At 36.8% G+C, this 26,922-nt stretch overlaps 1 protein-coding gene across 3 annotated transcripts; it reads right to left on the reverse strand.

Moving 5' to 3' along the window:
- Positions 1-295: 295 nt before the first annotated feature.
- LOC109104244 (synapse differentiation-inducing gene protein 1-like) lies at positions 296-26,758 on the reverse strand. 3 transcript variants are annotated; one of them, XM_042746560.1, is made up of 4 exons: positions 26,543-26,758; positions 19,841-20,424; positions 8,345-8,482; positions 296-4,860 (listed from the first exon to the last, which is right to left on the reverse strand). In XM_042746560.1, the coding sequence occupies exons 2-4, from the start codon at positions 20,303-20,305 to the stop codon at positions 4,702-4,704; spliced, it is 762 nt and encodes a 253-aa protein (XP_042602494.1). In that variant the 5' UTR covers positions 20,306-20,424; positions 26,543-26,758; the 3' UTR covers positions 296-4,701. The 3 variants fall into 3 exon arrangements, with proteins under 3 accessions (XP_042602494.1, XP_042602493.1, XP_042602495.1); XM_042746559.1 differs by lacking the exon at positions 26,543-26,758 and adding an exon at positions 25,906-26,536; XM_042746561.1 differs by lacking the exon at positions 26,543-26,758 and adding an exon at positions 26,385-26,532.
- Between the last annotated feature and the right edge of the window lie 164 nt (positions 26,759-26,922).

A 26,922-nucleotide genomic window follows, 5' to 3' on the forward strand; every position in this document is an offset into this window, starting at 1 on the left:
TATTTCTTGAATGTGAAAGTAATATGTCAGTTTTACATTCTTGTTTGCATATAGAAAAATGTTGAAATTTTTGCAAAAAAGTGTCTGCCGAGTCAGACAACCTCTGCAGGTGCTGATGCTTTCCACACGGCATCTATGGAAAAAAGGAGCTGCATTTTATAACTGCTGTGGTTTTCACCTCAGGCAATGAAAGCACACCTACCACCTACAAAACAATATACATCATAAAATAAAAAAGTGTATTTCCACATATTGCCTCAACATTTACACATGCCCATACTTAGCCTAACATACACAAACATTTTTATTACACATGCTGAAGCAATATGTGGCAAACCTCTTCTACAAGAAGAATAATGCAATTCATTTCCGGTTCGTCTTCAGAAGATGCATGTGACGTCACAAATAGCGGAGAGTGCATGTGAGTTGTGAATTGTGCCATGTTCTATAGCAGATAGATGTTAATACCTGGTGTGAATGGGATAAAAAAGAAATCCATTGTAGTTTTGTTTGGGCTGTAGAACCAGATTTGAGAATTAATGATGTAGATCAATGACACTGATTTGGTGAACCATCACTTTCACTTCCCAACGCATTAAATGTAATGTATGAGATTGAAGAAATTCTTCAAAACATGTTTTGCTCCCCCAGCAACATTTTATTATGAATGCTTTGAAGAAATCCCATTTGTCATAACACTTCCTGTTTGGCTGGTTGCATTTGTAATCAAACACTTAAATGCATCCCTGTGTGTGGTCTGATATGATTCAACCCTTGAGGCCAGTGATTTATTTAATAATCAATTCATTCAGCTCTGTAAATGAATGTTGTTTTATTGCCTACAAAACCACAAGCTATTCAAAAAACAAACCTTTTGCATTTGTGTCAGACTGGCTTTACAATCGCTGAATTTAGATAAGTAATACATATTGAACTAATCAAATTGCAAATATATAACATTCCTCAATGATTTCCACTGAAGGATTTTGAAGATGTTGATATATGGAAAATAAGGAGGGGGGGGAGCATGAAGCTTCATCCTCACACCTCCATACACACCTCTGCTATGCTCGAATATGACTCATCCGTCTGTTTAGTCTAACTAGCATTTTGTTCCTGACAAGAGAGTTTCACACAAGGACCACACTGTATCATATTTTCCCAAGAGGCAAAAACACATCCAGCCTTTGCATTAATAGATACAAGGAGATTTTTTTGTCTCAAATGATTTATTTTATACCACTGCATCTCGTCTTTAGTTTGCAGTATTTACATTGTCACTGTCTCACAAGCACATTCTGATCATGAATGAGAAAACTCAAAGTATTACAATACCAAGAAAACACTGACATTCTTTATAAACACTTTACTCTTTCTCTCTCTCATTTTGTTTTAACTGAAGCAGACATTCCTCAGTTTGTTGATGAGGGATACCAATATAACCTTACAGCCTTAAAACACCATTTGAATGACAATGACAAAACACAAAGCAGATAGAAATGATTGCAATTAAATTTTTCAAAGGTAAAATGCACATTTAATCTCACTATTCTTACAGTGTAGGTCATTGCATGTGGCATAAAATGAACATCTGAAAATGACTAGTCACTATGGAAACGTAAAACGGGGGAAAAAGGACCAGGCTGATACACAATCAAGGGAGGGCAGCCAGACACTGATACTGTTCATTTAGAAATGAAGGACGCAAACACATGAGAAAAAAAAAAAAAAAAACGTACACGGCTTGATAGCATGTTAGTATCACTTAAGACCTTGACGGAAAGTGAAACCCATTTTCATTACAGCCAATTTGAGTTTCTGCAAGTGTGATACCCTAATTTGTAGTTTGTAACCCACGTGTTAATTTTATTTTATTTTATTTTTTTGCCGCGTTTAAAATAGCAAAGATTTGCTTGGTCAAGCTTCAGTGGCTGCAAAGTAGCGTAGAGTGTTATTTGTAAAAACCGATTCTATTTTGCTATTTCCAGCTATGCTCTGGAGACCAGACACTTCCTCGGAAAAAGCCATTATGGGAAGCTAATTGTGAACCGTAAATGTCAGGTATGACTAATGCATGACCTGCGCTGAGAGACTGCAAGTGTCCCACATTGGCTTTCAATGCTCCAGTGGTTGCGGTGGAAATGCATTTGCTAAAGACTGCAACAAAACCAGCAGGTCTTAAGTGTGTGCTATGCATCACAGGCTCAGAGGAAGCAGCAGAGGTTTGCGTTTGGCCATCCAGGCATTATTCTTTTCTGTTGTGCTTTCTGCTACATACTATTTCAAGTATGTGAAGGGTGGTGTGTTTGGATAAAAATCTACAAAAGTTCTGATACGACTGGTATGAGAGTTTATTTTTATTCTCAGGTGCTTCATTTTGGTGCCATATATTAAGCATTAAGGGTAGTTAGTTCTTACGGCACAGATATGAACAGTGAATTAGCTGTAAAATCCTCAACCGTAGCTTCGTTTTTAATTTCTGCTCGTCGTTTAATAAAAGCTTGGTAATTCAGTGAATTCATTCTCACCATCAGATTACAGCACTGGCAATGAGTAAATCTGTTAACCTTGACAAAAGCACCACTCCAATATAAACCTGTCCTCCTGTAGACATTTTTCCCTGATCTGTTGATTCTTATTTGAGATAATGTATTTTTATCAGTTGTATCTGTTTACAATTTTTATTACAGCGTCCAGGTTACGCTTTTTACACATTGATATAATTCAGCAGTATAATAATAGCAATAACGATACTTAACTCCAGGCAGAAGTTACTTACTGTAACTCTCACAACAGAAGTCCAAGTACAGCTTGTTCCTTACAGTTGCTCAATTGTACTTACAATTTTACATGAAGACTGTAAAGCATGATCTTTACCAGTTTGCTTTTTTCACAATGAATGGTTCTCCACACATATTTAAGTCCTTGTGAATTAGTTTCTCCAGAATTCAAAAAGCATCTGCAACCTGATGTCAGCTATTATGTTTTTGTGCCTACTCATGGGGCAAGAAAATGTACTTAAGAAAAAAGTCAAGAAGATTCTAGGAAGTTTGTTAAAATGCTCTTTAAGAATTTCTCTTGCTCTTTAAAGAGTATCTTAGTTTTTTTTTTTTTTTTTTTTTTAGAATAAAATGAAAGTCTTTGAGGTTAGAGTTTAGCCTTACTTTTAAGAGGTTACTTACAATAAAATTTAAAAAAATAAAGAATTTTATACTATGTTTTGTGAATCCAACCTCTTAAAGGCCTTACACTGTAAATATGCAAACTTGTGTAGAATCAGGGTATTTCAAATCACCATGGGAAGCAAAATGTGGCCATTTTCATTTCTACCAGCTTCCAACTGAGGTCTGTACCATAGGAATTCAAGTCAAGCCCCAAATCACTATTTAGCCACCGGAGAACCCATAGTTTTCATGTTTTGAAGTTCTTATGCGGATGACTACACCAGATTCAGTCTCCATTGTTGCTGAAATAGACTAGTCGACCTTTAACTCAACATCCCCTGTGTGTTCGTTCTCATGCCTGCGAGCTTTGAGACATCCAATACATTATTAATCGATTCAATCTGAGTCCCTTTCACCTGAAAACAAAACCTGCCTTTTTGTTCAAACATCCATTTTAGGATTTGAGGAAAGTATATAGTACATTTTTTAATCATCTGTCTTGAGTTTTGTCAACTCTCTAGATTTCTTTTTTAAATCATAAGAGACATTAAGTGATGCATTTGGGGAGTGAAAGGACACATTGCCATACCATCCACGTGTACAGTCATTTCATTTATATTCAGTTCAGACATCTGGGAGTAAAAGAGAATCGGTTAAAGTCAAGCAAATCCTTACAGATACAAATAAACAATTGTTTTCTTTGTTATCTTTTTCTTCTACCATCACATAACACTTGCAGCCAAGGCCTTGGGTCAAAAAAAAAAAAAAAGATTTGGACTTTGGACAAAACAAAATACAACACAAAGCATAGAGCCCTAAACAAGTTGGGATGACATACATGTTGTGTATAAGTGGTGCTGAATTTCACAGATGAATTTTAGTTCATAGATGTGGACTGCATTGTCTTTAATAGTTATTTCTTGTCTTGTAGTTCTGTGTCATGATCGTAAGCATTTAAGTTTGTGTATGACCTCCACATTCGCTTATTATTTGGATAACATTCTGTCCGTTTTAATGGCGCTCACAGACTGCAGTTGGTATATTCAGCAGTGCTGGTTTAATTGGGCCACACGCATATACAGGGTTTAACGGAGTAAGTAATAATGAGAGAGAGAAATGGTGAATGGCTTGAACTCTCTTTAAGGTTCGGAACGAAGCACAGTTGGAAAGGGAAAAACAAATCCACGGGCACTTAGTCCCTTTTGATCCTTACATGTGTCCTTTGGAATAGCTTCCCTTTGGGTTTGGTTAATTGGATTGCTTATCTGTCAGTAGTTTATATTCTTCACCTGAACTGCTCTCAGACTTAGTTAAGTTTTATCCAGTGTGGTGTGACACAAGGTGAAGCTTACATTATATATTATGACTGAGGTGATAAAGTCCCCAGTTCTTCTGGTTCATCCTCTTCTGGTTTATACTCCTTCTGATTTGGGCGGACAGGCAGTCCACGGGGAGGGATGAGAATGAGACATTTAGAAAAGATGTTCAGAGGAGGTTGTGTAGTATCGTGGAGTTCTGTAGTCCTCCTCTGGCTGTGCTAAATGTGGCCTGGTTTGGACAGATACGCAATGAGGGCCACCACTACTCCCACGTAGACCCCCGTCCCAATGGTAATGGAGAGAGCGGCTAGGAACAAGGCTCGTCTAGATGCGATGCTAGCCAATGGGAAGTCTCCCTTGGTCACGGCTTTGCTGGTCTGGAACAAAGAAAGGGAGTGGTGAAAAAGAAGCAGGATCAAAGGATACATTGACCTGTTTTCCATTCAAGGGTAAATTGCATTAAACCATATAGTGCTTCCTTGATGATGCTATGGGCTGGATGGAATATCGGAAATGTTCTTACGCACAGCACAGAGACAAACATCATACGCTTTTATGACATTTTAAAATTCCATTCGACCCACTTTGAAGGGCAGTGTCACAAAGAAAAGTACCTTTTTGAATGTATAAAAAATTAAAGCAGCCTTTTAGGAAGCAATGTGAATGGCCACATTTCTGATGGGCTAAACACATCTAGAACAGAAAATAAAGCAAAATTCTGGACACATTCAGTAAGCCAGTTGTCCTTGGACCCTTAAAAAGCATTCAAATGTATTCAGTTCACTTTTCAAAAATGCAAGGCCATAAAAATCATGCTTATATGACATGGAATTATTTTTTTAAATGTTTAAATTTTGTTGTCTTCACTTGCACTTTTGTAGATGAAACAAAGAACTGATACAGATTTGCCTTTTTAGGAATTATAATACATTTATTTAGAATATCACCTCAGAATATAAATGAAGAATAAAAAAGACCTTTATATACCTTCAATCATGTAATACATTTTTATTAATATCACTTTAGCTATTTTTAGCATTAGAAAATGTTTAAAATTTAAAGATTTAAATTTTTAAATGGTCCACTAAAATGTAGAAAACAACCATCCTAGCAACAAGACAAACACTGAAATTATATTATGTTGTTATAATTATTATTATTGTTTCCAAATTTGGGTGAAAAAAAAAAAAACAACAACTCTGACCCAGATGAGTGAGCATTGTTCAGAAATATTTGACTTATGATGGCCAACTTGCAAATTGAACAAATATCCTTTAAAAAGTGCAGCTTCATTAAATATACTCAATTCACACAGCAGTTGTACTGTTTATGTACTTATTTCTTTAAAGATCTTTGAACACTTAATATTTGTGTTTTTGTTATAATTGTCATTTGCTTTGTCCCTGCTGCTTTCACCTTGTAAAATTTCCTAAAAAGCACCTTTGAGGTTTCTGTCATGATCAGTGATGCAGCGGAGATGCGAGGGAAAGCTGTAGCCAGCATTGTGCAGACGTGTTTGTCAGCAACTAACTTCTCGCATTGTTTCTTTCTTGTTATAAACATTGGTGTCAGGAGGGATGAGCCAAATGTGATACAGAGATCAGAAGAAAATAAAATTTTGCTCATGATACAACCATTGCAATTCTCTTGGTAAATAGCAACACAGTTGTTTTGTAGAGTGAAACACTCAGTCTTGTACTATTATCCCCTGTGCGTTTTAAAGAAATGACATGTTACTTGAAACAGCCAATGAATGGCCTTATATATATTTGCTGTTTCCATTTAACCCCATGCTGGAAGTACGCTGTGCTGAGAGCTATTAGGCTTAAAAAGAGAACATCACACTGCCTTAATTTCTTTGACAGCAAGGCCTATGCAGCCCCATGTAATAGTTTAATCAATCCATTTCCCCGTTCAAATTAATAATTAAGTTCTACTATGATGCTCATTTACCAAGAACATGGCTCAAGGGCTGCATGAATTTAATGGGGTGAATTTTTGTAGAACGTGCAGATAACTAAACCAACTCTATTATGCACAACGTTGTATTATTTCCTCACAGCATGGTGTCAGCTACTTGTAAGCAAGCAAACATGCTTTAAACAGTCGCTTTGTGTGATTGTGTCACGACTCTTTGGAATCTGCTGTCTATTTTAGTATCCTCATGAGAAAAGTGGAAAGAGTTGCCAGTCACATATGTCTGCCGCTGTGGGAGGCGTCTTGCTCTCTTTGTCACTGCATCTGACCCTGTAGTCCAGGGAAAACATTATTGATTTTCACTCCTACGCTTTGTGACGGTCAATAATGGGTTGTTTGGACACGCCAGTGCCAGTACACCAGCTGAGTTGCCATGTTAACATCTTTCTGCACATTTGTTTTTATCTTTAAATTTGAAGACACCTTCCATAAACTTTACCAGTAAGGTTGGAACATTTATTAGATATTTTCAATGTATTTGCAGGTGTTTGTCATTAGATTAGTTTCATGATCAATTTTTATATTATTTATATATTTTTTTATATTTTAAGTTACATTATATACTTTCAGTTTTTCAATATCAGTCGATATAGGATATACTGCTCCTTAATTTTTATAATTAGATTACCTTTAATGTTGAATAATGCTTACTTAACCTAATAACAGTAATTGAATAACACAAATAAATATGCATTTTTCGTACTGTACAATATTCAATACTTAAACTGTCAATTTCAATTTATTATCTATCTATCTATCTATCTATCTATCTATCTATCTATCTATCTATCTATCTATCTATCTATCTATCTATCACTATAATTTCTATGCAGTTGTTATATTGGTGCTTCAAAATTTAATTTAAATTTGGACAAAGTTCTAACAGAATGATGGCTCATTTTACCTTTTAAAATCACCACTTTCAGCCATTTAAGATGAAATAAATAAAGTTTGTGATCGAATATAACCAGAACACTGAAAACTATCCAGATAAATTCTACATTGCCCTACATTCTACAGCTCTGTATTTGTAATGGCCTTTTGTAGAACTAATACTGATATTTAAACCAACATCCTCAAATTCCTATACAATATCAAGTGCTTAATTAGTTAGAAAATGAAGACAAAGTCACTTTCTCATTCTGTAGGAGTGAGACAGAGGTGGATGCTGAGAGGAAGGAGGAGTTGGAGGCAAATGGTTGGCGACATTCCTCATGAACATTCAACCCTGTGCCGCGGGGAAAGTGAGAAAATCCATTCAGGATGTTCTCGGAGGAATATTCCCAGCCAGGAGACAGGACAAAAACATTCACATTTTCAGCAGATCTCATTTCTATCCTCCTCACACTCACACACACTGAGGTTGCATTCTGGAGAACCTTCACTGAACAACACCACAATCATTATAATTACTCTGGGAGAATTCACTTAGCTCCTGACAAAATAATTCACTCTGGCTGTGTCTGCCACAGACTAAACTATAGATAAGAATAAAAAGGCTCATTCCATAGTAGAAAAATAGATATCTATTGCTTTGAATGTGAAAATGGAGCTGAAAACATGGCCCATGCTCGTCACACCAATCTGATCTGTGGATTCATGTTTACACTATTTATATTAGAGAAGTGCATGATAATTTTACAGTCACACAAAGGAGAGCTGTTTGTTCGTATGATGGGTATTATAATGAGGCACCTGTTCTGTATTATTAGAGGGAGCTGAAAGAGATCACAAACTCTTTCTCTCATGAGATTACAGGCTTGTTTGAAGGGCACAGATGAAAAAGTGTTGAAGAATTCATCTTGTCTGTCTCTTGTGCTACAGCAGATTCTCAGCAGGCTTAATGGTTAGGCTGTGGATTTGGTTGGTGGGCTCTGCACTTACCCCCTGAGAAAAGTAGAAAGCAGCAATGCCCAGAGGCCAAAAGCAACAGAGCATGGAGAAGATAGCGAGGCCCAGGTGATCACGAGGAGGGATGACGATGAAGTTGTCCTCGCTCTCACTGTCACTGGAGCAATCTGTCTATAATGAGAGAAAAGTGTCAGTCAAATTATTTCAATTTGCTCACTTTTTTTTCAAGTGATGTATTTATAGTTTGGATTACAGGGTTGTTGGAAATGTGGAGTAAGGTCTTTTAATGTTTTTGAACAAAAATGATCTCCAAGAAATCAAAAATACACTAAAAACAGTAATACTGTGAAATATTATTACAATTTTAAATAGCTGTTTTCTTTTTAATATATTTATTCCTGTGATGGCAAAGCTGATTGTCAGCAGCCATTACTCCAGTCTTCAGTGTCAAATGATCCTTCTGAAATCATTCTTATATGCTGATTTGCTACTCAGGAAATGTATTATTAATATAAATGATAAAAAACAGTTGTGTGATTAAATTACTTTTTTCTGGAAACAATGTTTTTTTCTTTGAATACAAAGTTGAAATGAAACAGCATTTATTTGAAATATAATTTTTAGTAAAAATGTAAAAACATTTATATTTCTTAAAAAAAAAAAACATACTGACCCTAAACCTTTGAGGCCTAGTGTACAAAAAAAAATATGAAAATTAAAATGTATAATAAAGAAAAGTATTTAAAATTGGCTTTTGAACACATCTGAAACCCCCTAGTACTTTGCTGGCCCAGATTTTTTCTTTCCATTTTTCTTTCCCTTTCTTTTTATTTAATTATCACAAATTATTTTCTGTGATAATCAGCATTAACCTACACATTGTTCACAAAGCTTGCATTGAATCTGTGCAGCATTTCCACAGCATTTTGTGATGTTTGTCAGTTCTCTCCTTTGATTCTAGTGATTCACTTGAGTAACTAAAAATACCGCACCTCGTGAAGAGTGTGCCAAGAGGAAAGCTGTTAGAAAAATATTTCTGTACTGATTCACAGCAATAAGCTGCAATCATCAGTGGTGAAGGATAGCTCTGTCACTGGGGCTTTATCTGTGAAAATAATAGGCCTACCTCTCTATAAAATAACGTGAGATGTAAGATTGGATTTCTCCATAAGGAGGGGATGAAGTGGCTTGTTCACATGGATATTGTCATGTTTTCTGCTATATAGTCTGGTACATCTCTTGGCAAAAGCCAAAATACTGTTTTGTGTTTTGGTTTCGGAAACTGACATTTCCTTATCATTCATACTAAAGATATCTGACAAATATCAGTCCATATAACGAATCGTCACACCTACACATTTTTCCATTGCTTATAACCAAACCTTGACGTTACATAAGAGGATATAAATATTTAATTGGGCATTTGTTAGTCAGTCTGCTGTGTTCTGTGGACGAGCAGTTTAGTTCTTTAAAGAGAAACAATGCAGGGGACTTGCGAATAAACTGCGCCAGTTGAAAGCATTGTTTATATGCATAGTTTTAGCACTTGATTCACTTTGCAAAATAGTGGCATTATCATGTAACTCTGCAAACGCACCCACAAAATCAGTGCTGAAAGCAATTTGCACAGTGCAACTCCTTTTGTTGTGGGTTGGTTTTTAGTGCTAGGTTTTGGAGGATGTGACATACTTTTCTGAAACTGCAGATCATCTCTGCAGCAATAAATAAATGATAGTGACGCAGAGTACATTGGTACCATAACTACTGATAGTCAGGGAATATATTTGGTGTTGTTTTTTTATTAGTATTAATTGATATTGTGTATATATTGGTTTATGTATTGATGTGACGTGACATACAGCCAATGATGGCCCATACTTAGAATTCATGCTCTGCATTTAATCCATCCAAAGTGCACACACACAGCAGTGAACACACACACACCATGAACACACACCTGGAGCAGTGGGCAACCATTTATGCTGCGTTGCCCGGGGAGCAGTTGGGGGTTCGGGCACCTCAGTCGTGGTATTGCCGGGCCGAGACTCAAACCCACAACCTTAGGGTTAGGAGTCAAACTCTCTAACCATTAGGCCACAACTTCCACGACTTATATTGGTGTTTATGGTAGGTAAGATTTTCAAAAAAATTATAAAACCTGTTATGCTCACCAATGCTGCATTTATTTGATTAATAATATAGTAAAATAGTTTAGAATAACTATTTTAATATATTTTGAAATTAATTTTATTTCCTGTTATGTCAAAGCTGAATTTTAAGCAGCCAGTCTTCTGTCACGAGATCCTTCAGAAATGATTCTAAAATGCTGTTTTGTTCTTAAGAAACATTTAGTTTTCTTACCAATATTATCGAAGTTGAAAACGCTTGTGTTGCTTAATTTTGCAGAAACTGTGAAACACTTTTTTTTCAGGATTCTTTGATGAATCGAAAGTTCAGAATTTGAAACAGAAGTAATTAGGTGTGGTTTAAGTGTGTTTGAATTGAGGTATTTAGTTTTAACTATGCTGTCTTACTATTGGGGACATATTATAGAAATGTATTGCAAGGCAAACATGGTGTGAGTTCTGATAACCCATGTACTAATTGGAAGTCTATACACTTGATAACCGTACAGAAGTGTGTATGACCAGATGAATCAAATGACATTGCACTTTTTTTTAGCTTGTTTATCTGTATATGCTTAAACAATTCAAACTGAGTATTTTTTTTTTCAGTATCCTGCATGGATTCAAATGCTTAATGCATTGAACTATCCAAAAAATTGAATAAAAACAGATAAGCCAAAAACAATCTCATCATCTCTGCTTTCAGCTGAAAAGCATGAAACTTGTGCATTGTGTTATTAGTGATCTAACCTAAATGTGAGTAATCTGGCAGCAGTGTCAAATAGTTAAGCCCCAGAGCCAGAGTCCCACAGCTTGGCCCCCGATAAGCCCACCTTTTACTTCTCAGGTGCCTCTATTGAAAGAGGGTGGGCGGGGTTGACGCCAGATGCTGTCACTGCCTGCCAGTTTCCTGACAGGTAATGACAGATTAATGGATGGTTTTATCCTTTTAGTGTGGCAGGCGGCACAGGAAGGAAAGCGTGTAATTTATGTTACCAAAATGCCGCCCCCAGCATGAGCACGATGAGCCCTGTCCTTCTCCCCGTTTCTGTCTTTTCTGTTCTTTCGTGATCCAGTGCTCAGCTAATAGAACTTCATCTCGTTTTCAAGGTGATCGATGTCAGCGCTTTCAAACTTATTATGTAAGTGTCATGTGTGATGGCTCTGGATGAGTGCCCTCCTTTGGCGCTGAGAAAATTGAATCCATACATATTTGTAATTAGCTGCTTAATCAAATCTATCCAAATTCCAGTTACTCCGTCCGACACGTTTTCATCACAATGTAATAGGAGTAATATTGTTTCATGTCAAACTACAATTATCCTCAGATGGCATGCCCACAGACCTCCCATAGCCTAATCACTGACCATCTGATGCATATTGCACACAAAAATGGCAAGCTCTGACTGAAATCCACACTTTTGATCTGATTTGCTGGGTGTGTGTTGAGGTCTATACGCTAAAGGTGCAGAAAACCTGTTGTTTTTGTAAGGGTTATTCTTTATACTGTTCAGAAGTTTGGGCTTTGACAAAAACAAAAACAAACACAAGAACAAACAAACAAAATAAACAGTAAAACTGTAATATTTTGAAATATTATAACATTTTAAAGTAACTGTTTCTATTTTAATTTATTAAAAATGGCAAAGTTAAATTTTCCAACAGCCATTACTTCAGTTTTCAGTTCAACAGAAAAGCATTTATTTGAAATAAAACTCTTTTATAATGAATAAATAAATGAATTTAATTTAATTTAATACTTGATGAAAAGTATTAATTTCTTTCAGAATACAATCTTTCTGCCCCCAAATATTTGAATGGTAGTGTGTTTATTTAATTTCCATAGACATATAATGTTTTTTAATTTGATTCATATCATGTAAAAACCCTCATGATAATTATGTAAATCATTTTAAAGATATAAACTGGTTATTTTCCAATGCAAGGGGGCACTATAACTAAAGAAAACCTCTACATTTGCGATACCATTTAGCATTACTTTTACTGTCATAGCATCAGCAACATCTGTATCCATTCTTATTCCAAAGCGATTGGACATAGATAATTGTAGTTTGTGGCTATTATGTCAGAGTGCTGCCCAATTATTTTTTTTAATAAGTCCGCTGAAGTTGTGTTCAGAAGCTTGCGGGTTTATATAACGAGCACTTTTGATAAAGAACTCTTGCATTTGCCAAAGTTTGCAAGGCTAATGGCATCAGATTTTTGTTTGAGATTTCAAATTAACTCGATGTCCATGAACAAAACTGAACATTCTGTTTTGTTTTCAGAATTCAGGCAGAATCCTGTCCAAATAGATAGTTCTTGGCCATAATAAGGTGCAATGAGGACCAGACTTTTCGCTGTGAGACTAAACTGAAATTAGTTCAGGCTTGGTCTTTGCCCTTTCATAAAGCAAAACGCAACTCATACAGTTTTATTCCGAACTGCACAAACATAGAATTTATGAATTCTTCCTTTGCCGCAGTCTCCTTTCACATCTGTCTGACTTCGAGCAGTCTGTAGGGAGAGCCGAACAAATGGAAATTGATGTTGAGGATGGAAAGTGAATGAGGCGATCTAAACAGCAACCAGTAAACTGATGGAAAGGTGTTGGGGTAGGGAGCGGCAAGAGGTTGGCCATGGAATAAAAGAGCTGTCAGGTGAAAAGCTCTCCGAGGCAATTATATCCCAACAAAGGGGCAAGTAACTGCATCAGCGATGTCGTCGGGAGGTCATTGTCCTGGCAGGTGTTATAGCGTCGCTGAAAACAGCCGCATACATTTTTAATGGGACTGTTCAGAGATTATAAGCAGTTGGCTCGTGGTAGAGAGTAGTTAAGTCGTGTCATCCCAGGTGCTGGCAGCATTTCAGCAGCAGGTCATGAGGATATAATTCATCAGGGGGTTTGATTAACGTCTTGTGCACGCCAGACAAATAAAAAATACTGACTTAGTGAGCTGTTAATAAGCCTGGCTGATTTATAGACCCCACCACACTTACATATGGCATGACCTGTGTTCAAGGACCACAGTGGGATTCTCAATCTCTAAGCAAATAATCAGGCTGACATGTGGAGAAAAGAATAATAATTATGTGCCATATATTTTGCAAACCATATTTCCGAATGCATTACCTTTCTCTTCCAGGATCCACTGATTTACCTGATGTTCGATGGCAAATGCTTGTTGATAGAGGCTTAAAGAAAATTATTTTAAATAGCTCAAGGCTGTAGTAGTAATTTATGGTACTTGGGCTCAATACAGAAGCCTGGGATAAACTCTTGTAATTGATATTTGCAACTTCACAACTGAGATACATTAGTACAGTAATATGTTTTGCGATGTTTACTCTTGCCAACCTATCCATCAACAGTTATGATAAATTAATTTTCTGTGGAATACACAGCAAGCTCATTTATCTTCAGTATGTGTAAATAGCCTCTGATCACCTGGGAACTCAGCGTACCCTCTCGCCCACAATGTAGCAGTAATGATATTAAGAATGGGTTAGTGTTGACAGAGTTCTGTGGGTCTTAATAATTTAAAGACTAATTAATTGCCTGGTGCCAGAGCTTTTAATTTAGACTACAGAGGAGTGTAAGAGAAACACCATTAGTCGTTCAATTGCTGTATTTCCATCCACCAATTTTCATGCGCAATTTGGGATATCGCATAAAAAACGGTAGATAGAAACGCCAAAATGCGCATAAATTCTAAAAATACACAATGAAAACTTATGCGCTCAACTAAGAAGGATAAATGTATTATCCGGTAAGAAAACTACACGCATTAACTACGATGGAAACACTTTTACCGAATAAATTCCTTAATGCGCATCAAAAAGACATGTGACTTTGTGATGGAACAGCAAAAAAAAGGGACCAACCAACAGACCAATCTCATTTCACAGCATCTGAAAAGCTAGTTTTGTCATTCTAAAATGCTTAAGCAAAGTCTCGTAAAAATGCTTCATTATAATTAACTCCCAGAACTGTGTTCCTAAACAGCAGGATCCAAAAATAAGATAACATTCGTCTACGCGCTCTGAAGCTTGTAATTTATTGTCCAATGTTGTGCTTAAGTTTAATTCATAACTTTGGATGGAAACATAGCTAATGTAACGGTTGCACTTGGTTCTGATACTTTGAAAACCTGATTTTAATGATGATTAATGATGCTTTTCAATTTTTTTTTAAACTGATACCCAGCTAAATCTGAAAATCTCAAACTTATATTTACATGATGTTTTCAAAATCATATTTGCAAAGAAATTTTAGCCTTTTGATTTTAGCTTGCTCCCTGAAGGCTGCTTTATCGCATGTCTTTTAGGAGCTTTATATAAAACGACATAAGCAGCTGATGTTTTGACATGACCCTGAAATTCATCTCGAGACTGGCATACGGCACGCTGGAAAGTGCAGGTGCTTCAAAGCTTCAGCGGAATATGAGTAGAGGTTAAAGAACTTATTTGTCTTTCTTTCTGTCAGAAAGGACATAATTGTAAGGCCACATTTCAACTGTGAGAGTTTGTTTGCCAGGCGAAAGAGAGAAATTAAGACAGTTTTGCAGTTTACAACTGTACACAGAAAACCCAATGTAGCCTTTTCTGCTTTTTCACAGTAAGTCATCAGAGCAAAAGTTTTCTGTGCCTAATAAATGAAATTCCACAACTGTGACAGAAACGTGTCTCTATGGCTCTTGGGGGTAAACAGCCCTCAGAAGAGAAAAGTTTAAGTTCTGTTTTCTACAAGGAATAAAATTTAATAAAGAAATTGTTTTTTGGATGTTTTATCAGCAGTTTCCTCTCATTTAAACAAAGTTTAACCAATTGGACACATGCACATACTCTGAAAACTTTGCCCAAATATAATGACTGCACTAACAACTGAATGCTTCCACATAGACCGCGAACATGCCTATTATAATCAAAAGCAACTATAGATCACAATCAGAAGTTATTACAAGCACTCGATGATAGTTTAAAGTGACTTTTAAACAAATACATTAATAATCACATAAATTTTCATGTGTAGCTTGATGCTAATTGTAGCTTTAATGATATTATGGGATATTCTTTTTAAACATTAAATATATTTGTGTTTCTGGTGTAGAACCAAACTTTATTTATCATAATTTAATACTGTATATTGAGCAGTGGACCATAAACGAGATACATATCTGAGGAAAAATATATTGTTGGTCGGCACCACCTAGTGTGCAGGCGTGAATTAGTAGAAGGTGATCAAGTTTCGCTCTTTTTCACATCGCACTCAGTGTGGAAAGGCCTTTATGTAAACAAGCATGGATGAGAAGTGCGTGAGAGATGCTCTGAATGAAAACATATCAACTCTCTGACAGCAGATGGCGCTGAACTGCAGAAATGCAGCCGTTACCCCGGAAACCCAGTAAACAAATCTGCTGCTCTGATGATTTACATAAATTGCCAATAAAAAAATTATTCTAAACATTCATTAATCTTAGGTAATTTCAATATTTAATAACACATTGTTAAAATCGAAAGTTGCAACTGTGATTTTTAATGAGCTAACATAAACTAAGAGTTGAATTTTTTTTTAACAAAGAGTAATAACTTCTGTAACAAATGTAGCTATTGCTCATTATTAATGTTAATGCATTAACTAAGGTTAATGAGACCTTATTGCAAAGTGATACGTATTGGTCTTTATTCTTTTGCACCTTTTTGCACTTAAATTTAATCGGTGTAAAATTTTTAACTTTGAACATTTAAATACTATAAAGCAATACACACAGACAAAAAAATTATAGTTATTTTTGTTATGAGAAAAACGTTATTAAACCTGTTATACTGTATTATGACAACACTTTTCTGCAACCAAATTTCAATATTGTGATAATACCGTGATTAAAAGCATTAGCAATTAATCACGGCATGAAAATTTGATACCGGCATACCCCTAATCCAACACAATCTCAATGTTAAAAGCACTGTTAAAAGGAATCTTTACCAGATCTTAAATCAAATACCAATTATTATTTTGTGATGCCTAAATTCACTTGTGGAAATTTAAACTCTACAATTTTAGTTAAGTTTTCTTAATTTTAGTTTTTAGTGTAATTTATCAGTCATCGTTAATAAAATTAAGTGAAAAAAAGTGAGTGAAAGTGACGTGACATTCAGCCAAGTATGGTGACCCATACTCAGAATGCGTGCTCTGCATTTAACCCATCCGAAGTGCACACACACAGAGCAGTGAACACACACACACACTGTGAACACACACCCGGAACAGTGGGCAGCCATTTATGCTGCGGCGCCCAGGGAGCAGTTGGGGGTTCGGTGCCTTGCTCAAGGGCACCTAAGTCATGGTATTGAAGGTGGAGAGAGAACTGTACATGCACCCCCCCCACCCACAATTCCTGCCGGCCCGAGACTCGAACTCACAACCCTTCGATTGGGAGTCCGACTCTCTAACCATTAGGCCACGACTTCCCCCAATCATTGCCTAGTATCAGACAGAATTTTAATACCTGTTTATCTGTATTTCTATTATATGTTGAATGACATTTCTCATCACAGCTTTCTGTTGGTCACAGCATGTGGCTCAGTAGTTTATGCAATTAATATAACTATGGATACAGCAATATTTAAATTTTGCCTGGCACTGATAAACTGATAATTATTTTCATGTTAAGGCCAATAATCTGTAAATGGTGGATATTAAAATTCTATATTGTTTTTTCTAAGTAAAAATAAAACTACTGTAACAGTCTGTAGTGGTGAAACACCTTTTGTTTAAAACCACAGACAGTACAGATTATACATGGCTCTTACATTTACATATAAAAAGTGAATTTTGGTATCCTAACATTATAATGCACAGTATGAAAAATGGATATTAATTTTGAGATTTGCAAAAGATTGCATATAGCCTAGAAAAAGATTCCTACACCATTTAAGTTCAGCTTATCAGAAACAACAGGGATAATTAGCATGAACCATCCATCAACGTAATCATCATCATCTTTTCATTTAAAGGAGGCTCATTCAGGATTCTTAAGTTAATATGCACTGATGAGAATCTTTAAAAAAATGCAATTTAGCCATTTTGACACTTCCCTATTCAAGGCAATGTGACAATTTCTTATTTAATACTTACTGGATAATTTGTCCTCAATCATTCTTTCTAAGGGATGATTAAATCTGAGGAGAAGGAACTAAATTGGCTTTAGAGGCATCAAATTGGGGTTTAAGAAGATAAAATACTGATTTCGTAACATCCTGTTACTTCTAAACAAAACCACTAGGACCATTAGCGGCTCTTTTTCACTAGAGGAAATCGTCTAAATCAGATCTGCTGTCAATCCCTCCTCAAACAAGAAGCTCTGACAGATGTGTGTGTGTACTTTCCAAGAGTGAGGACAACTATGGCACAGTTCACACTTTTCTGTTACACACAAGATATATTTCACAACTCTCAGAATAAAGAACAAGAATGGGAACAACAGAGGTGTCTCTAGAGGCAAACTCCCGAGTTCACTTTATCATTGCCACAGAGGAAGAACAGAGGGATCTTAAAGCCATAGAATACAAATGAAGAAAAACAAGCCTCAATGTCACAGGGATATTACTAATGCACTGTAGAATTATCTCTCAAAGGATGCTCATGAATATCCTATTATGAGATGTAAAGACACTGTGTGAACCTGATGAATCATTAGCCATTCAGATGAATCGTTCTGATCTCACACTTGCTCACTGTAATGACTTTTATTTGACATAACTCAGCCCCAGATGGAATCTGGTGACTTGTTTATTTTCATTCACATCTGTTCAGATTTTTGGGAAAATCTGTATAATTTTGCAGTAAACATTGTGAAAAATTGACTGCTATTGGGGGATAATGGATATTTAATTGCACACCTTCTATTTTTATATTTATATTACCTTAAAAAGTTAATAATTTTAATAATGGGCAAAAATTTTATATTGGTACATCTCGAGTTGTAAATTGCCTACTTTGCCACATGCTGTGATCAGTGGAAATCTTTGATGAGAAATGTCACTCACCATGTAATAAAAATAGAGACGCACCAATATTAAAATACTGTCTGATGCTGGCCAATATTTATTTAAATTTTAACAACGATAACTGATGAATAACATTAAAATGGAACATCTCAATTGCTACAAGTGAATGGCTAAATTAACTCTTAAAATTTTAAAAACTAATTATTTTAGTTGTTCACTGTGGTTCTGTTCACATTATATGCTTTTTTTATTGCTTAAAGGTGCAGTGTGTAAATTTTAGCAGCATCTAGCAGTGAGGTTGCGAACTGCACACAGAAAAGCTATGGTGGCTGACACAGGACAAAGTTGTCATCTTTGAAAAAGCAGAGAGTAGCCAGTCAAGCAAAGAGGTTTCTCTACAAAGGAAAATTAAGTATATTTACTTAATAATTCAGGAAACCGATATGTTATTGCGAACATTATTGTTAATTTTGTTCATCAATATGTCAGTGTTTTATTCGCAAGAGAACATAGTGACGAAATGGGCTCTGTAGAGCAGTTTGTCCTTTTAGGGCAACTGTAGAAACATGGCGGCACAAAATAGTGTCTTCCATGTAAGGGGACCCGTCATGTATGTAGATAGAAATTGCTCATTCTAAGGTAATAAAAACAGAAAGGTTCATTATGCACCTCTAAAAAAATAGCTGTGTATATTATATTGCATTTCTGTTAATAGGTCCTCTTAAATATTACACACTGCACCTTTATATTTTAGGGGTTAATTTGCCTGCATGTTTTGTAATGTACTGTAAAGCACGCTACATATCATGAAGATATACCACACTAAATTGGCTGCCGAGGTCCTGATCCCCACATGCAGAGAATGTCTTTAATATCATCAGACAACCGCAGCGAGCACCGGAGCTGCACAGCATGGAACTACATCCATTGTGAGACTCCGAAAGGCCCTGAATCCTGGACATGACCTGAATACATATTCCTCTCACTGAGCTTCAAGGGTGACGGACCCCCATCCAGCACCATTACATCCCATCAGCAGCACTGAACATTGCCCAACCCCTCTCATTAGCTCTTGCCTATCTGCTGAGAAATTGAAGTGGTGGTTGTCACACATGATCCAATAGAGCCAGCGGATGTTGCTAGAGCATTAAGTGATGTTCTAAAGCAATTTCAAACCCCAACTAGAAAATTAAACCTTTGGAGGTCAGGCTTTTGAAATTTGAAGCCTTTCCAAATAGAGTCTTATATTGTAGAGCAGGCTATAACTAGAAGCTGGTGTTCCCTGGGAGAATTGAGCTGCGATGCTTTAAGGCCACCTGTCAAGGACCTGATGAATTAATCCAGCCGTACAAAACAACACAAGTTCGGCTCAGCATCTTCAAAGAATGCTTACCTCGTACTCCACATATTCCTCTTCCTCCACCTCGTAAGACACCGTCTGGATTTTCACCTCATTTTCATCCAGCAGTTTCGCCTGCGGGTCCTCCGTACTGGGGGTCTCCACCACTACGTCCTTGTCTTTCTTCTCCATGAAGGTGGTCTCGCAGCACTCGTTTTTGCAATCCTTGCCCTTGCCGCTCATGTCGTCCTTGTAGAGGATGAAGTTAGGCTTGTAAAAGGCCTCCACCGCCAAGTGAAGTGAGGTGGCATCCAGTAGCTGGGCTTTAGCCTTGCCATTTCCTCCCGTGACCGCAACCCCACCTCCGCCGCCACCTCCTCCACCAGTCACAAAGTAGTTTATAATGTTCTCCTGATACTGGTTGCTGTGGAAGTCGCCTCCATATCCGTAGTCGGCCATCACCATGTGTTTGCTGTTCTTATCCAGAAGAGGGTTCTGAAGCTCACTTAGGCTCTCCATTGTAGAAGAGCAGAGTGCCGGGACTTGATGTTTAACAGTTGGATGGAGAATGAAGAGAAGGAGCGATGACCTTGGCTGGACTGATGTGACAGGTGCTAATGTGTTCAATAGGCCGTGAGCTGTAGGAGGAGTGAGAGGAGAAAGAAGTGAGGGAGCGCGAGGCAAAGACATGGACTATTGAGCACATGCAGAGGAAAGTTTAAAAAAGACCGAACTGCCAGGATAGACAGTTGCTGGGCAGTAGAAAGGCAGCCATGCAGTTAACACAATGATGTCTGTGGCACAAAGAGTGGCTTAAGCTACAGTTGATCTGCAAAGACTCTTATTAGGGACTGTGACATAAATAATGCAGATTGAGGGGCTTTGCAAAAGAGTAGTGAGTCACTGTACATGTCAGTCTGGGGAGAGAGTGGTTTTCTCTCTGGTTTCCCACCGTTTCATTCACATTCAAAAACCATCATGTCCCATTCCTCTCTGCTCAACTGATAAAATATGGTTATCAGACAGGCAGATTTCAATTAACTTAATTCTGCTGCCCCATGACACTCACTGATAATTCTGCTGAATGGCATGCATGAGAGTTCATATACCATGAAGGTAAAGTAGACAACTTAGTTACAAAGGCAAACCCAAACATGGCCAATGACCCATCTTAAATACCTAACTGGCCATCCAGAATTGAATTGAAGGGGAAATATGTAGTTAGTCCTGCATGTCTGGTACACAGTGTAGATTTTATTTGTCATTTTATGATGTCTTTTCGTTTTTTATGTCAATTTCATTTGATGGTCTTTTGTGTCTGACATTATTTATTTTACAATAGTAGACTGGTATGAAAAAGTAATAACAGGAAATCAATCTTGTGAATCACTGTACAGAAAACACAGAGGCAATAGTACACAATTTGAGTAGATTTCTCTCTTATTGAATGTACTAAATTATTTCAGACATCTCAGAAAACATCCATTGTCAATTTTAATGATTTATATTTGACTGTCGATAAAATGTTATAATTAATCATATATGTAATGTGATTAGTTATTAGAAATATGAAAAAATCCACTGTATGCTACCGCAGTTTGCTATGACAGAATACTAAACTTATGTAGCACTGAGATTTCAGCAGAAATGTGAAGGCAGTTGTTGTGCATTGAGTCCATTATCAATCATTTACATTTAAGCATATGCCAGATGCTTTTATCTAAAATAACTTGTGATACATTGAATATGTACAATTTACCCTGCATTCCCAGGAATCAAACCCATAGTACCATACTGTCTGAGCTACAGCAATGTACAAACCAGATGGTTTTCTTTTTTGTCATATTTTAGTGCATGTTTGTGTCATGACATGCAGCGTGTGAGCTGTGGTGTATTCTAGCTTCCTGCGACTATATTCAAGATGAGGTAGTGTTTTCACCATCTGCTCATATGATTATGAAACACATTTGAGCTGAAATGGATTGATGAATCAACACATTATTAGCAATTACAATTAATTAATCTTCCATTTTTACAGAAAACTTTCTTTTTGCAGAAGTCAATTAACTGTCTAAACTCTGTATATATTTCAAAAGATTTTATGTCACAAATCATTGATTAGTTTTTCCTCATTGCATCAATCTGCCATTGTAAACAGACTTGGTTTCTTGGTGGACTGATTAAAAAAAAATGTGCCCTTACTCTGGCAAGCGTTTTAAAATCAGCCAATCAGATTAGCTCTTGCCTGACTGAAAAAATGTTCTCCAGTTTTGTGCGGTGTATATCAGACGGTCAGTGGGTGGGCTGTAGGAATGCTGTCTGAGCCTCAGACTAATATGTATCAGTATCTTAAATGTGTGACTGATGTGAAGTTAAATAGTCTTGCAGGTTTATGATGCTCTTTAACTAAGCACATCAATTGTACGCAGATCTAAATCCTGCCAGAACTCTCTTGTGATTGGAGGAAACAGCGTGTGGCTGCAGTGGTTGGTGTGCCCTCTCTTACCTTCTCCTCATTAATCTGTGATTAAAATAGCAACACAATCAGATAGAAAGCAGATTATTTCAGAGCTTTTGATTTGATTGTGCCAATGCCTCTGCGGATTGTCAAATGTTGGATCATGCGTCAAGGAATGCTGACTTCATGCTTCACGGATTGTTTAAGCTCCCCCAATTCTCAATACACATTTCAACACAGTCAGCATCTACTGAGCACAGTCTCCCAGTGCAATAATACTACACCATCAGAGCTAACTAATGAAAAGAGTCTCTAGTCTCTAGAGATCAAATTATGAATTAGGGAATAGATTGGTGATTAGTTATTCTAGGAGTCTTCCCAGTTTGAATGTCAATCTCTCTCTAACTCTCTCTCTCTCTCTATCTCTCTCGCTGCATTGATTCCTGGACAGTTTCGACCTGCATCTTCAACAAAGTGGCTGCTGCAGATCCATTCCTCATATCCATTGGCTTCCTCTCCCATGCTAGTCATCATTTCTCATCCCACCTAAATAAAACAATGTCTGTTTATGGTAAAAGACACTACTACTATAGAATGAATAGTGTGTGCATGGGCTGTCTTGTTATGTAAGACTGAAGCAATTTAGTTGTATAACGTCAAAAAGAAATGAGACGGATAAAACGACAGCCACAGCTTTTAAATTTTTAAAGGATATAATATTTTATATAATACAATAAAATAATTTAAATTCGTTTAAATTATGTTTTTATAATTTATGGGGTCTTTGCTTACTAATTAAATTCAAATTCAATTCGTTCTTTTTGCCATTAATCATTTTATAGCATTTTTTTAGTGTTGTTTTTCGTAATTAAAATCAGGCCATGCTAAAATTGCCCAAACTCTGCATGTATGCCAGTATGAGCTGCACTAGCATGTAACAGCAGACCTAATTTCCATTTCTGCTACTCTATGCTTGTAGTCTGCACCGCCCTGGCAACTGAAAACAGAAAAGATCCCCTAGGTTCTAACTGCCATTGGGATCTAGGAAATGTAAAATTTCACATGGCCTTGAAGCATTTCTTGTCAACGGGAGACAGGCCTTGGCTTATGTAAAATGCTAGCATATGCTGTTGTTTGTAGCTGAGAGGCTAGTGTTTACAGCTATAGTTTTAGAATTGGTTGTACAGGATGCTTTCATTGGTGGAAAATCATTGTGGACATTTTTTTCATTGCCACGCAATACACTTCCACACTGTCTTGTGAATGTGAAACAACATATTTCCTTCAATTGAAAGCAGCTGGTAATGAGTGTCAAATTGTTTTTCATTGAATTTAACACTAAATTAAATGTAATACACTTTGCAGAGAACCAGAATTCCGGGTTTTATTTTACGGTATTGTTGACGGCAGCTAACATTTTGATTTTGTGCATCTTTGCATAATTTCACAAGACAATATTGTTGTAGATGATGTTATAGTTGTCTAGTTTCAATTGAGCAAGGACAATATTATTGTAGATGATGTTATTATGTCTAGTTTCAACTGAGCAAGCAATCATTTAGACTGGAGGATTTCAGCTTAGGATAAAAAGTGTCTTCTAAATGACAAATAAGTGTCTCATACAGAATTGAGTCAGAGAGTCCTTCAAATTTTAAAGACCCATTAAGATTCACAATAAACCTCTGCATTTCACTTCTAATTTATTTTTTTAGCTTCATGAATGTGTTTTGTATGGAATCGTATCAGAGGAATTTTAAAAGATTAAATATCAAAGTCCTTCCCGGAAACATTAAAACTGGAAACATCATTTCAAAATGGTGATCATGGCAACCACTATTTAGCTGTTCATTATGACTGTGGTGTGTGTGTGCAGCTATAGATTTGCATCTCTATAAACACCTGTTAAGTGTGAAAATATCCTTTATCAAGGTCAAGTGAGAATTAGAGTCTGAATAGCATCCGTACAGGAAGAATTAAACAGTGTGAAACAGTATGATAGAAAAAAAGTAAAACTGCAATGACCATGGTTAAATAACCCTATTAGAATCCAGTCAGCCCACACAATGTGACAGACCAATATACAGAAACACAGACCTTTTATCTATTAAAACCAGCAAATTATTAGTAAATAAATAGACAATGCACAGATTTCTCAGCTCTTCCATTTTTATCTCTAATAGCATTAAACATGATTATAAAAGTCACTAATGAAGAGGGTCACAACACAGGAGGTTTCCTCAGTAATTAGTATGGATATGCAAATATTTTCATTTTCATGCAAGACAAATAAAACTAATGCATATGGGTGCAGAGATGGGTCCATTGCAGAAAAGTTGTTTCTACGCAGCTTTAAATAAGTAAATGCTTACAGTTTGTGAATAGCATTTCTTCTCCATCTTAAGACATCCTAAACAGAGAGAGGTGCAACATGCATTCATTCTTCATTGATTATAGCACCTTCCTCCTTGTGCTGAGGTGCAATCAAATCCCCTTGTCAGTGTCTTAGTCAATTAAGCCTTATGAGTCTCGGCCCTTCTGAATTCTAATAGGATAGAGGTTGAAAACACTTTAGCAGTGTTAATGTGTCGGGTAAAATGGATAATGGAACCTTTTGCTACTCATGTATGCACTTTAATCTCCCCGTGCAAAATGCTGGTACAAGAGAGGGCCGGAAGAATGAAGTAACGTGGACTTGTAATACTAAGAGGCTATTTGTACTCTAGTGTTCATTTAATTTGCATATTTTGTTATTATCTGTTGATGTTGCTTCACTCATAGCCATACAGCCTGGCTCATGACTCATGCACCCAGTGGATGAAGGATAAATCAAAGCAGGTAGATGAGAGAACAATTGCTTTTTCAGAGTGCCTTTCCCTTTGATGACAGTGAATAATTACAGGGCATCTTTAGCAGTAGCCTATACACCATTAACATTTAACTAACAGAGAATGAGAGCTGAATGATCCATAGTCCTAAAAATAATAACAATAATTAAAATTAATGCACAGACATGAAAAAATCTATCTATCTATCTATCTATCTATCTATCTATCTATCTATCTATCTATCTATCTCTCACACACACACACACACACACACAAAATCATCAAGCAATGCATGCATATATATATGTGTGTGTGTGTGTGTGTGTGTGTGTGTGTGTGTGTGTGTGTGTGTGTGTGTGTGTGTGCGTGTGTGTGCTTGCATAATACATCTGTATGTTCCTCATGAACTGTACTGGACAGTGTATTATACTACACAGAGTAGGTCACTTAACTCTTGAACTGGCAGAAGTATCATGCATAAAACGATAATGTTTACAATAACGATAATTTGCCAACATAAAATAAGTAAAACGTATGATGTATCTGTAAACAACTGTTAAGTGTACAACTTTGCATTCAAGAGTGCATAAAAAAGAATCATGTAGACAACTTTATAAGGTATTCTACTTTGTAATACACTCTCGCCGAAAGCTTGCTTATAATTTAGACATTTGTAGGCTACAGTAGGCTATAACTCCTCATAGCAGGAGCCTAATTCATCTAAGTATTTACGATATACTGAGAATATCTGTTAATTCCAGGAGACAGCTGGAATGTAAGCGCCCATATTTATGATTTTTTTTTCAGCCTCATATTTGGAAATGTCCATGTCTTACCTCGCGACTCAGCAATCCAGGTGTCCGGCTCATTCGATTTGATTCAGTGACAATTTGACAGTCGACCGGCTTTCCAAAGAAATGTCAAACGGTTTGAATCCGACTCTCGCATTGCAGAAGCCCTTGAGGCGCTGGTGAACTCGGTAAACAACAATAGCTACCTCTGATTTCTAAAGATGAACACGAGCGCCGAAACAATGAGCAAGCTGCTAAAGCAGAAGCAGTTCTCGAGCAACAGATATCCGCCTTTACTAAATAGAGGCAGTACCTGAAAATCAAGTAAAATTACTGACAGTAACACGGTAAAGCTTTAAAAGAGTCGTAGCCTACTGTACACCGCACCTCACAGTAGTATGAGTCCGCGCGCATCTTTCAGTTCAGCTGTTCAGGACCGCGCGAACTTTCTTGTCAGAAGCTTTAAAACACAAACAATTATTTCTCTTGCTCCTTGATTTTTTTGTATGAATTCATCAAGTCACCTTAGTCAGATTATTACTGCGCAAAGCTGTAAATTCCCGTTCCATAAAAGTCAGTATGTTTCGTTGTGAGAGAACAAGGTGAAAATGCTGTCAGTGTCGGGGTGAACGGACTTTCCGTTGTGCGTCCCTCCAAACAGGACGCGAAATATGTAGCCTACCGTGTGTCCTGCGTGCGTCGATGTGTTTCCGTTGACTCTCCTCCAGCCGATATAAAACACAATACGGCAGCTTTGCGTGGGACGAAGATCTTGGGGCTATAAAGCGTATCGATTTCACATCTTGTGAGGGAAGCTCCGCTGGGAATGTTGACGATAAATATTACAGCAAAGTATTTATTTAGGTTTTCCATGAGTTAGAGATCCATGGAAAAGGGGTGTAGATGGGCATACTGTAACCCTTTAGGAGGAAGGGACATGACTGTGTCATTCTATGAAAAGGGAGCCTTGTCATTCGTGAAAATAATGTGTAAATAATTACTATGAAAAGTTTATTTTTTTAATAGAGAATCATTTTTATACATAGATTATTAGATATGTAG

The sequence above is a fragment of the Cyprinus carpio genome, chromosome B20 (genome assembly GCF_018340385.1).
Source record: "Cyprinus carpio isolate SPL01 chromosome B20, ASM1834038v1, whole genome shotgun sequence".
In the NCBI taxonomy this organism is placed as follows: domain Eukaryota; kingdom Metazoa; phylum Chordata; class Actinopteri; order Cypriniformes; family Cyprinidae; genus Cyprinus; species Cyprinus carpio.

Bases quoted from the DNA above. Each gene is read 5' to 3' on its own strand.
- LOC109104244 (XM_042746560.1), bottom strand. From the start codon at position 20,305: ATGGAGAGCCTAAGTGAGCTTCAGAACCCTCTTCTGGATAAGAACAGC. The intron at 8,483-19,840 runs GTAAGCATTCTT...CTCTCATTATAG, and splicing joins AGGAATATGTGGAGTACGAG to ACAGATTGCTCCAGTGACAG. The intron at 4,861-8,344 runs GTAAGTGCAGAG...TCTTTGTTCCAG, and splicing joins CTTTCTACTTTTCTCAGGGG to ACCAGCAAAGCCGTGACCAA.